The sequence below is a fragment of the Phaseolus vulgaris genome, chromosome 1 (genome assembly GCF_000499845.2).
Source record: "Phaseolus vulgaris cultivar G19833 chromosome 1, P. vulgaris v2.0, whole genome shotgun sequence".
Classification (NCBI taxonomy): domain Eukaryota; kingdom Viridiplantae; phylum Streptophyta; class Magnoliopsida; order Fabales; family Fabaceae; genus Phaseolus; species Phaseolus vulgaris.
The window spans coordinates 13,351,094-13,362,822 of NC_023759.2; the positions used below are offsets into that span (position 1 = coordinate 13,351,094).

The window sequence follows — 11,729 nt, forward strand, 5'->3', positions numbered from 1 at the left end:
AGGAAGAAAGACCGAGAAACAATAAACAACTACGGTTCTAGAGATAACATATACTATCTAGGTCTTATTACAATTAGAATAACTACTCTCCATAGTTTTATTCTTCATTATTAACTTTTTTACTTATATTAATAATAAGTAACTTCCTTTATACACATAGTACCACGGACTTGTGCTTAAAAGCGTTTCAAATGAATTCATAAGAATAAAAATCTGTAATATTTTCTAAACTTCCTATTACCATTTATGTAAATTGTAATATTTTATAAACTTCTCACCATTTATGTAAATTTGTGTGGGTAAAGAGAGACCAAAATTTTGTTTGCTAGACAGCAATATGGAGAACCCACATTTCCCTGGAAATGTGAACTGTAAAGAAATGAGGTTGGATTATGAGTCCCTGGGACGTGAAGTTAAGTTCAAATCCCATAGCATTGCATGGAAACAACCACAACACTCACGATGACTCGGTTAGCGTTCAGAACATCACCATCAACCGCACGTCGCAAACTTGCTTACTCCACATGGCAGACCAATACGGCCAACCTTACGAGCATGTTCGGCAAATACGTCGACAAAACCAGCGTCTCTAGCTGGAACACCGTCATCGCGGACCTCGCTCGAAGTGGCGATTCCGTCGAAGCTCTCAGCGCATTTTCCTCCATGCGCAAGCTCTCTCTACATCCCAACCGCTCCACCTTCCCCTGCGCCATCAAGGCCTGCGCCGCGCTCTCCGACCTCCGCGCCGGCGCTCAGACCCACCAGCAGGCGTTCGTCTTTGGCTTCGGCCGCGACATCTTCGTCTCCGCCGCGCTCGTCAATATGTACTCCAAATGCGGTTGCCCTGACCACGCGCGCCTCCTGTTCGACGAAATTCCCGCCAGAAACGCCGTTTCGTGGACGTCCATGATTGCAGGCTACGTCCAAAACGACCGTCCCCACGACGCCGTTTGCCTCTTTAAGGAACTGTTGGTTGAGCAGAGTGGGTATGTGGAATCTGAGGATGATGCTTTCGTGGATTCCATGCTTGTGGGGTGTGTTCTATCCGCGTGTTCGCGGGTGGGCAGGAGGAGTACGACTGAAGGAGTTCATGGGTTGGTGGTCAAGAGGGGGTTTGAGGGGTGTGTGGGTGTTGGGAATACTTTGATGGATGCTTATGCTAACTGTGGAGAAATGGGGGTGGCGAGGAAGGTGTTTGATGGAATGCATGAGAGTGATGTCTGCACTTGGAACTCTATAATTTCTAAGTATGCGCAGAATGGGTTGTCAGCTGAGGCTTTCTGTGTTTTTGCTGACATGGTGAAGAGTGGCAAGGTTAGATATAACGAGGTGACATTGTCTGCGGTGTTGTTGGCCTGCGCGAATTCAGGAGCTTTACAGCTGGGAAAATGCATACATGATCAGGTGTGTTATGTAATGCATCGGTTCACTTGGTCTTTAGACACCGATTTTCATTTTGGTGGTTAGTTGAAAAACTCTATATTTTGGTACCTACCTGATGAAATTGTTTAGGCATTGGTCCTAACTGCTTGTTGAAATTATCATGATGTTCGATGTTTGCTGATTTTGTTTACATTTTATGACGATATTAGATATTTAATTGACAAATGTTTGTCAGCAAACATCTAATAGCATTGTAACTGTGGCAAATGACGGGCAAATTTTTTTAAGTTTTTTTTTTGTTTAAATTCACTCTTGATCTCCATAGTTTTATGATTGTGAAACTTCAGTTATAAAAGTTTAATTGAACGTTCGGTCTTTCAGTTTTTAAAATTGAGCAATTTTTGTCTAAATTTAATATGTCATCTAATTCTAACAAAAAATATTGATGTGTCTGTTAGTGATAACAGGTTTTAAACCTTACTATTAATATCCTATGCAGATAAGTAACTAACACTTTTTCACTAACCATGCGTCAGAATTTTTTGTTAACAATTAGATAACATATTAATAGTAAAACTAAAATGGTTTATTTTGAAAAATTGAAAGATCAAATGAGCAATTAAATTTTTATAGGAACTAAAATTGTACATCCTTGAAACTATGATGAGTAAGAGTGGATATATGCCTTTTTGTATAAACCAAAATTATGAGTTTTTCTTCATTTAATAAGGACCAAAATGGAAACGTGGTGTAAACTGTCCAAGCTTAGGTTCAAATTTTAGTTTAACTTTGTTCTTATTTTTGGTCCTAATATTGTATTTATGTATGCAATAATTAGCAAGTGCCTAGGTGTTTGTTGGTCTCACTAGCTCGTTTTCTTGTACTATAGGTTATAAAGATGGATTTGGAGGATAGTGTGGTTGTAGGTACATCTATAGTAGATATGTACTGCAAATGTGGGAGAGTTGAGATGGCTAGGAAGGCATTTGATCGCATGAAAGTGAAGAATGTTAAGTCATGGACTGCTATGGTTGCTGGTTATGGAATGCATGGCCGTGCAAAAGAGGCTATGGAAGTCTTCTACGAGATGATAAGGTCTGGAGACAAGCCAAATTACATTACTTTTGTGTCAGTTTTAGCTGCATGCAGCCATGCTGGTTTGTTAAAAGAAGGCTGGCATTGGTTTAATAGAATGAAAGGTGAATTTAATGTTGTACCTGGGATTGAGCATTATTCGTGCATGGTTGATCTTCTTGGGCGTGCTGGCTATCTTAATGAGGCTTATGGTTTGATCCAGGAAATGAATGTGAAACCTGATTTTATAATCTGGGGTTCCCTTCTTGGGGCTTGTAGGATTCACAAGAATGTGGAACTTGGGGAGATCTCTGCTAGAAAACTATTTCAGTTAGATCCAAGTAGTTGTGGGTACTATGTTCTACTGTCCAATATTTATGCTGATGCTGGAAGGTGGGATGAAGTTGAGAGGATGAGAATATTGATGAAGAATCGTGGATTACTTAAAACCCCTGGATTTAGTATAGTGGAGCTCAAAGGTAGGATACATGTATTCTTAGTTGGAGACAAAGAGCATCCTCAACATAAGAAGATTTATGAGTACCTAGACAAATTAAATGTCAAGCTGCAAGAACTTGGGTATATGCCATATTTGACCTCGGTGCTTCACGATGTTGATGAGGAAGAGAAAGGAATGGTTCTAAGAGTTCATAGTGAGAAACTAGCTGTTTGCTTTGGAATCATGAATTCAGTTCCTGGATCAATAATCCATATCATAAAAAATCTTAGAATTTGTGGTGACTGCCACATTGCAATTAAACTTATTTCAAAAGTAGTAAATCGAGAAATTGTTGTCAGAGATTCTAAGCGGTTTCATCATTTTAAGGATGGGATGTGTTCATGTGGGGACTATTGGTGACACCAACTGAAATAAAGGTAGCCAAAATCTATGGGGTAGGTTGTGCATGGTTTCTTCATCTTACTAGCCAGACATGCAGCTATGAAAGTGCATATCTATCTTGAACAAACTGTTTAATTTTATTTTGGAGTGAACAGTGGATCAATTAGATCCAGTTATTAGGATAATGGGAACAAAACCACTGGTCTTTTAGATGGCTAATTCCCAGTTTGAATGTACTGTTACTGTACCACCATGAGATCACCGTAGAACCAACTGCAAAATAACATATGATAACTGTTTTTTACTACATGTCTCAAGACGTGTAAAGTTGCACCTATAGTAGCGTCGGTACAAGTGCTCAATTGGTTACTAATTGACAAAGTATATCATAACAATGTTCTGCAAGAATTATTTGTAAGTGTTGATTGCTTGTGTAGAATACTCGATTTTGAAGTCCTTGCTTGTAGATCTTACTCCTCTTGATATCTGTGGTTGATCACATTCTGAATCAGCATTGGAGTGGGTTAAAGAAATCTGGAGGGCCTTATTCTCACTCTTCAAAGTTTCCACCTTTAGTCGAAGCCTTCTGATGGTTTCTCTCTTTTCATCATTTCTTTGGACCAGCTCTACCAACTGGTGCAGATTGTCCTGTGTAAGTTTTGTTTGATACATTAGTGTAGACCACAACTTGTCACATTTGAAACTGGTCATTAGAGGATCTTCAGTTCTCTGATTTAATTCCGAATCATCAATCTTCTCAGAAGCATCTTCAGTGGTTGAAAATTTTGTCATTCTGTCCTCCATTTGAATGTCTCTGCGTTCTGGGTTTAATTTCTTGCTGCATGTGCCTGCTGATAACAATTCATGGAATTCATCTCCTTGCTTGTTTGAAAGATCAAAACCAAGGATACTACGATCAAATTTGATATTGGAGTGCTCCAAGGAACATTCATCTCCTTGCTTTTTTGAAAGATCAAAACCAAGGTTACTACGATCAAATTTGATATTGGAATGCTCCAATGAATATTTTGGTTGGTGATTCCAGCCCTCCTTGAGATTTTTATCTTTCAGTTTACCTGTTGTTCTTTTATTGCAGATATAACAAATGGTTTTTGATGTACCAGAAGATGATAAAGATCCAGATTGAAAGGTACCCTGAGAGCTTTTGAGCTTCAGTTGGTTATATGCTATGGCTAATACACGGTAAGATTGGCCAAAATCTTCAAGCATCTCTATGAGGTCTTCTCTCCATTTGCAATGTATGAGTTCTTTTGGAGAATCGTCACCATCTAAAATGGTCTTCATAGCATCCAATTTCTCATCCAAATCTAAAAATTAATGTGTTTGTGAGTGTAAACTGCAGCATAACTAGGTCAAGACCTTATGAATGTTCCAATAATGTTTGTTTGACTTTGAGCAACTCCTACAGGCAACAAATAAGACATACATCCCAGATTTTAAACCCATTTTGGATGAGAGGGATGTCCCTGTGAAGAAGGATAAGGGATTTAAGGGCTAAAAGTTCCTAATTAGCTATTAGGAAACCTTATTAATATATAACAGAACTTGAATGTACAAGTGCAGCATTTTTTTATCCCTACTGGCTAAAATACTGCTTAAGTGCTTGGTATATCTCATACATCACATTTTTTATGTACAGGTTATTTTACTGCTTCTTGATACTTGTTTTGCAATATATATCTCGGGTACTCTTATTGAAACCTTTGATGACCTTTTCTGAGTGGACAGTTTTTAATAGAGTATATAAAATCGACTTTAGCTGCCTTTTTCTAGCCTTAGTTCATATCACTCCCTCCCTCTTTCTGTAGTCAACTTCATTGTTTACAACTTTATAATATGCTTTCAATGCACAAAGTTGAATCAAAGAAAGCTAACAAGTTGTTAAAAAATGGAAATACTAGTTGCGCATATATTTAGTGTGCAAAATAGAATTTTTACACACCTCAGCAAGCATGCATGTATGTGTATATGAGTGACTCAGATAGAGAGAACCTGATATGGTTGTTTGAAGCCATTGAGACTGGTAGATAGGAGCAGAACTCCATGATCCGGGATCTTTATTCTCCATGAACAAATGTGTCATCATCAACTTAGAGCAAGATAATTTATTAAAGGACAAACGGTGACAACAGGGTAAAGTGTAAGGAAACAAGTAAAGTAAAGAATTTGAGGAGGAAGATTTAGGTCATGGACTTTGTATATAGCAGCCGACCAACGTTATGCAAATTCTTTGATAAATTTGAAAGCATCCTGTGGCAGAGTTCTATAGTTTCCAATTTTCTATTTTAACTCAAAAAATTTGGTTGACTTTTTCTAAACCATTCCAATAATTTCATTTATTTAATATACACGTTATTTTGTAATGAATATAATATTGACAGTTCAGCTGTGTTAGTTTGCAGTATTAAAAAAATGGAGTAATCTTTGGTCATAATTAATCGTACCTAATATTTAAAGAGAATTTTTCAGATATATTTAAAGAGAAATGATAGTAATTTATTTCAAGTTCTTTTAATAAAATAATAGATTACGTAATAACCGTGTGAAATGCACTATCATGCAATTCAAAATAATTATTTTAAAAACCATATCATATGAATAGGATACCTGACATCACACATGCTCTAAACCATAAGCTTTAGGCTTGATTAAAAATTATTTGATTGGTCATAAATGATTTTGAAAATGTTTATATAAATATATTTAATCAAAATTAACTTGGTATATTTACTAAAAACTTTAATCACTTATCATATTAAATTATTTAATAAAATTAGTGTGATATTTTTTCTATATTAATACCTTTTTAAACTCAGAACAAAACATATTTTTAATGATTTTACGAGAAATTAAATGATTTAATGAAACTAATGTTATTTTCTTAAAAGAAAAATAAATCAAACACAGGAATAAACATTAGATTTTTTTAAATCTGTGGGTTTAAATTGATTGAAAATTGTAAAACTGTGTGGAACTCATTTCATGTTTAATAAGTGTAACTTGCAATTTTTAATGGTGAAATTGTTGGATTAGTAGATTGTTCTCTTTCCAAAGAATTATTCTACATTTGTTATTGTTGCTACGTTACATACGAAATTAACCACTACCCAAAGAAAATTTAACCACTACACCAAGCAAATGCTTTAGTATTATTATGATTTTTATTATACTTATTATTATTAACATTATTAATATTAATAATATGAATATAATATTAATAATATGAATATAATCTATACCTATATATAAAGAGGATTCCCCTCTTAATTGCTCTTAATAATAATTATATTAATATGTATAAATTATGTTAATAATAATAAGTATAATAAAAATGATAATATGACCAAAGAACTTGTTTTATTCTATTATTATTTTTAAATCATATTTGGGCCAAAGCCCAAACTCTAGGTCATGTGAGTCACTTTATAGAAATTATGTTACGTAACAACAGATAAATCCATAATAGGTTCAAACATAATGTCATTTTTCATCAATAACAACATAATTTGTTTTCCGCTCAGAGTGTCAAATAAGCTTTAATAACAACATTCATCATTCACTAGTAGACATAATACCCATACTTACAACATGACCAGTAAATGTTTTGGGCGGTAACCCTTTTGTTAAAGGGTCAGCAATCATAAGATCAGTGCTAATATGTTCTATTGACACTCTATGTTTCTGAACTTCTTCTTTAACGACAAAGTATTTCTATTTCATATGTTTAGCACCTTTGGAATACTTGTCGTGCATAATTTACATGCATATACATAAAGTAGACTTTCATGTATTCACACATCCAGCAAAATCTGAATCTGTATATCCAATCACCTCAAGATGATCAGATCTTTTATAAGTAAGCATGTGATCCTTCGTTCCTTGCAAGTATCTTAAAACTTTCTTTGCAGCTTTCCAATGATCCAATCCTGGATTACTCTGGTATCTTCCAAGTATATCAACTGCAAAACTAATATCTGGTTGTGTACAAGTTTGAACATACATTAAACTCCCAACAATAGATGCATAAGGTATATTTTCCATCTGTTTCCGTTCCAAATCATTCTTTGGACATTGCATGAGACTAAATTTGTCTCATTTCTGTATTGGAATAGGAGATGTCGAACATTTATCCATTCTGAATCTCTCTAAACCTTTATTAATATATGCTTTCTGAGACAAACCTAACAGTCCTTGTGATCTGTCACGAAATATTTCAATTCCTATTACATAGTATGCCTCACCCATATCTTTCATCTCAAAGTTATTAGAGAGAAACTTCTTAGTCTCACTTAATAGACCAAGATCATTAGTTGCAAGCAAGATATCATCAACATACAAAATCAGGAATATAAACTTTCTCCCACTGACCTTTAAGTATATACACCGATCAACGATGTTTTCCTTAAACCCAAAGGACACAATATTATCATTGAACTTAAGATACCATTGCCTAGAAGCCTGTTTAAGCCCGTATATTGATTTCTTAAGTTTACACACCATGTGTTCTTTTCCTTCTTCAATGAACCCCACTGGTTGGTCCATATAAACATCTTCTTCTAAATCCCCATTCAGAAAGGTAGTTTTGACATCCATCTGATGCAACTCAAGATCATAATGAGCTACTAATGCCATGATAATTCTAAAGAAATCTTTCTTAGAAACAGGTGAAAATGTTTCCTTATAATCAATGCCATTATTTTGAGTAAAATCTTTGGCAACAAGTCGGGCCTTGTAACGTTCGATATTGCCATGAGAGTTACGTTTAGTCTTAAAGACCCATTTACACCCGACTCTCTTGCATCCTTCTGGAAATTCTATAAGGTCCCATACATCATTCTGTGCCATTGATTTAAGTTCATCTTTCATGGCATATAACCACTTATCAGAATTATCATCATTGATGGCGTCTGAAAATGAAACTGGATCATTATCAATATCTAAGTCATTTTCTGACTCTTGTAGATAAACCACATAATCATTCGAAATAGCATACTTTCTTTCTCTTTGAGATCTTCTTAATACTATTTCTTGTGGTTGTTCTACTACAGGTTCATTGTTAACTTCATGATCATTAATTTGTTGTTCTTCTTCATCGTTGAGTGGTTCAACTACATTGGGAACAACAATACTTGAAGTTGAAGTACTAGTTAAAGGAACTTGTACTCTGACTTCTTTAATCTCCACATTTTGTGAAGTATCACTCCCACTGGTTTCACCATTTTCAATGAACCGTGCATTTCCAGATTCAACAATTCTTGTGCTATGAGTAGGACAGTAAAACATATACCCTTTTGACTTTGCTGGAAAACCAATGAAATATCCACTGATTGTTCTTGCATCAAATTTCTTTTCTTGCAGATTGTATATTCTAACTTCTGCCTGACATCCCCAAACATGCAGGTGTCTCAAATTGGGTTTCCTTCCTGTCCACAATTCAAAAGGTGTCTTTTGAACTGCCTTACTAAGAACCTTGTTCAACAAATACATGGCAGTTTTTAAAGCATACATCCACAATTAAACAGGTACAATTGACTTACTTAACATGTTCATAACCATATCCATTAAGGTTCGATTACGCCTTTCTGAAACACCATTTTCTTGTGGTGTACCTGGCATTGTGTATTGAGCACAAATACCACGTCTCTCAAGGAACTTAGCAAACAGACCAAGGTATTGTCCACTTTCATCATACTTTCCATAATATTCACCACCTCTGTCTGACCTGACAATTTTCACCTTTCTGTCTAATAGCCTTTCCACTTCATTTATATAAACTTCCAAGGAATTCACTGCTTGCGATTTTTCATGCAGTAAATAGACATAACCATAACGTGAAAAATCATCAATAAAGGTGATACCTTTCTTTATTGAAAGAACTTGCATAAAAAGGTCTACATATATTAGTGTTATAATTTCAAGAAGTTGAGTACTTCTTGTGGCTCCCTTCTTTGTGTGTTTTGTTTGTTTGCCTTTAATACAATTCACACATACATCCAGATCAGTAAAATCCAAACTTGGAAGTATTTCATTCTTTACTAATCTCTTCATCCTTTCTTTGGAAATATGTCCCAAACGTTTGAACCACAAGAAAGCAGAACATTCATTCACCAAACTACGTTTAGTGCCAACATTATGATGCGAGGTCATAAGAGTTTCAACATATAGATTATCGAGATTCAATCTATATAATCCATCATAAAGAGTACCAGATCCAATCAAATAGGTACACTGATATAAGTTGAAACATCCATTCCCAAAGAGTATCAGACAACATCAAGTTTAGACAAAGAAACTAAATTCATAGATATACTAGGTACATAAAAAGTATCCATCAAGTCTAAATAAAATCCAGTGTCGAGGATTAAACGATAAGTCCTGACTACTTCCACTGGAACCTTCTCTCTATTCCCCATGAAGACAAACTTTTCATTTGGCTTTATGGTTCGGGTTGAAAGAAATCCTTGCATCATGTTAGAAACATGAGTTGTGCATCCAAAATCAATCCACCAAGAATTATGTGGAACTTCAGTTAGGTTTGATTCAAAACATACATAATAAGCATTATGCTTACCCTTCTTTTCGAACCAAGCCTTACGTTTCAAACAATCCTTTTGGAAATGTCCAGATTTCTTGCAGAAATGACATTTGTCATTCTTCTCCTAGAGCTTAGTAGAGGACTCATTTATCTTCAGTGGTCCTTTACTCTTTCCATGTTTCTTGAAGACTTTTTTTCCAGCTCCCTGATTGTTCACATAGTGTATTGAGTGGTTTCCTCAATTCTTCAATCTAGTCTCTTCCTGAACTAACATGTTATAGTTCTCATCCACTGCCATTCCAATAAACTTAAGTCTTGCCGCAATATTAGTCATTTCAATGACATGTTCGTGCATAGTACGAGAACCATCAAATTCCATGGTGGTTAATGTACTCATTAATGTCCCAACAAGAGACTTATCAGTAGTTTGGGAACGCTCTTCCACAAATTTCATAAATTCTTTTGCACTATCAGTTTTGGGAAGAGCAGACTTAATATTACTTGTTATGCTCATTCGCATAAAGATACAGGAACAGATACTTGATCACACATGCTTAACATTAATAGTTTGAGTCATAAACTAAACATACAATACAAATTCAGAAAACATTCTATGAATACTAATGTTCTCCTTTGGGAGATTCATTAATAAACAAAACATAATGATGTTAATAGTATTAACTTTATTTGGCAAGATATATGCATTAACTAGAACATTTGTTATCTTTGGATATACAAGCAAAACTAATAACACATAGTCACTACCAACAATCATATCCATTAATTATAAGGACAACTAATCAACCTTTGAGTGATTCAAAAATTTCTTATAATAATGAATTTCCATTTACCCATATTTAAATAATTTAGCATCCATTCTATAGGTAATTGAAATAAAATTTATCAGTAATCTGGAATTAAATAAAACTTAAAGATTTGATCACTTTGGTAATTACAAATCTATCATACAAATAATTCCATAAATAATATCATTAATTGAAATAAAATTTCATCCATAATTTGAAATTAAATAAAACTTAAAAATTTGACCACTTTGGTGATTACAAATCTATCATACAAATAATTCCATAAATAATATCATTAATTAAAATAAAATTTCATCAATAATTTGTAATTAAATAAAACATAAAGATTTGATCACTTTGGTGATTACAAATCTATCATACAAATAATTCCAAAATCATATAATTAATTGAAATAAAATTCATCTATAATTTAGAATTAAATAAAACATAAAGATTTGATCACTTTGGTGATTACAAATCTATCATACAATAATTCCAAAATCATAATTTAAAAAATAATACATAAAGCGGAAAAATTAATTTTCCATTCCTCACTTTCAATCAATTAATTAAACTTTAATTTAATGCAAATTAAATTACATTATAACATAATAAAATTTCATTAAAATTTTAATTTAATGCAAATTAAATTACATTAAAAATTAATACATAAAGTGGAAAAAATAATTTTTCATTCCCCACTTTAATTAAAATTTTAATTGAAATCATTAATAAAATAAATGAGGTAAGAAAATTAATTCATAAGTTTCAGTAATTTAATTAAAAATAAAATAACATAAGATGAATGAATGACATAAGGTGCATGAATGAATTCATTGCTATTCATAAATTGCATTCAACATTATATTATAATTTAATCTAAAGTGCAGGAAGAAACAATTCATGCTTTTCATTAATTTATATTATATTATATTATATTATAATTCCATAATCAGAAATTGAATCCACATCATCATCTTCCTCACGCCTTTCTTTCCAAAAGGGCTCCTACCACCATCACAACACTACCACCGTGCAAACAAGGTTCACAGAAGCGGCGAAGGCTTGC

General features: G+C 33.8%; 2 protein-coding genes across 4 annotated transcripts; one reads left to right on the forward strand and one right to left on the reverse strand.

Annotated features, from left to right (window-relative positions):
* The first annotated feature begins 296 nt into the window (after positions 1 to 296).
* Positions 297 to 4,876, forward strand: LOC137813622 (pentatricopeptide repeat-containing protein At3g26782, mitochondrial). Of its 3 annotated transcripts, none has more exons than XR_011081463.1 (3): positions 297 to 1,404; positions 2,273 to 4,282; positions 4,395 to 4,876. XR_011081463.1 is itself a non-coding variant. In XM_068615973.1 (2 exons), exons 1-2 carry the CDS (start codon positions 439 to 441, stop codon positions 3,314 to 3,316), a joined length of 2,010 nt encoding a protein of 669 aa, XP_068472074.1. In that variant the 5' UTR covers positions 306 to 438; the 3' UTR covers positions 3,317 to 4,876. The 3 variants fall into 3 exon arrangements, 1 of the variants encoding a protein (XP_068472074.1); XR_011081464.1 differs by having other exon boundaries at positions 328 to 1,404; positions 2,273 to 4,329; positions 4,423 to 4,876; XM_068615973.1 differs by having other exon boundaries at positions 306 to 1,404; positions 2,273 to 4,876.
* LOC137813623 (protein NETWORKED 3C-like) lies at positions 3,557 to 5,576 on the reverse strand. The gene is made up of 2 exons (XM_068615974.1): positions 5,312 to 5,576; positions 3,557 to 4,626 (listed from the first exon to the last, which is right to left on the reverse strand). The coding sequence occupies exons 1-2, from the start codon at positions 5,403 to 5,405 to the stop codon at positions 3,707 to 3,709; spliced, it is 1,014 nt and encodes a 337-aa protein (XP_068472075.1). The 5' UTR covers positions 5,406 to 5,576; the 3' UTR covers positions 3,557 to 3,706.
* Between the last annotated feature and the right edge of the window lie 6,153 nt (positions 5,577 to 11,729).

Excerpts from the sequence above, each read along its gene's own strand:
- LOC137813622 (XM_068615973.1), top strand. The coding sequence starts at position 439 with ATGGAAACAACCACAACACTCACGATGACTCGGTTAGCGTTCAGAACA. Across the intron at positions 1,405-2,272 it reads GAAAATGCATACATGATCAG|GTTATAAAGATGGATTTGGA; the intron begins GTGTGTTATGTA and ends CTTGTACTATAG.
- LOC137813623 (XM_068615974.1), bottom strand. The coding sequence starts at position 5,405 with ATGATGACACATTTGTTCATGGAGAATAAAGATCCCGGATCATGGAGT. Across the intron at positions 4,627-5,311 it reads GCTTCAAACAACCATATCAG|ATTTGGATGAGAAATTGGAT; the intron begins GTTCTCTCTATC and ends ATTAATTTTTAG.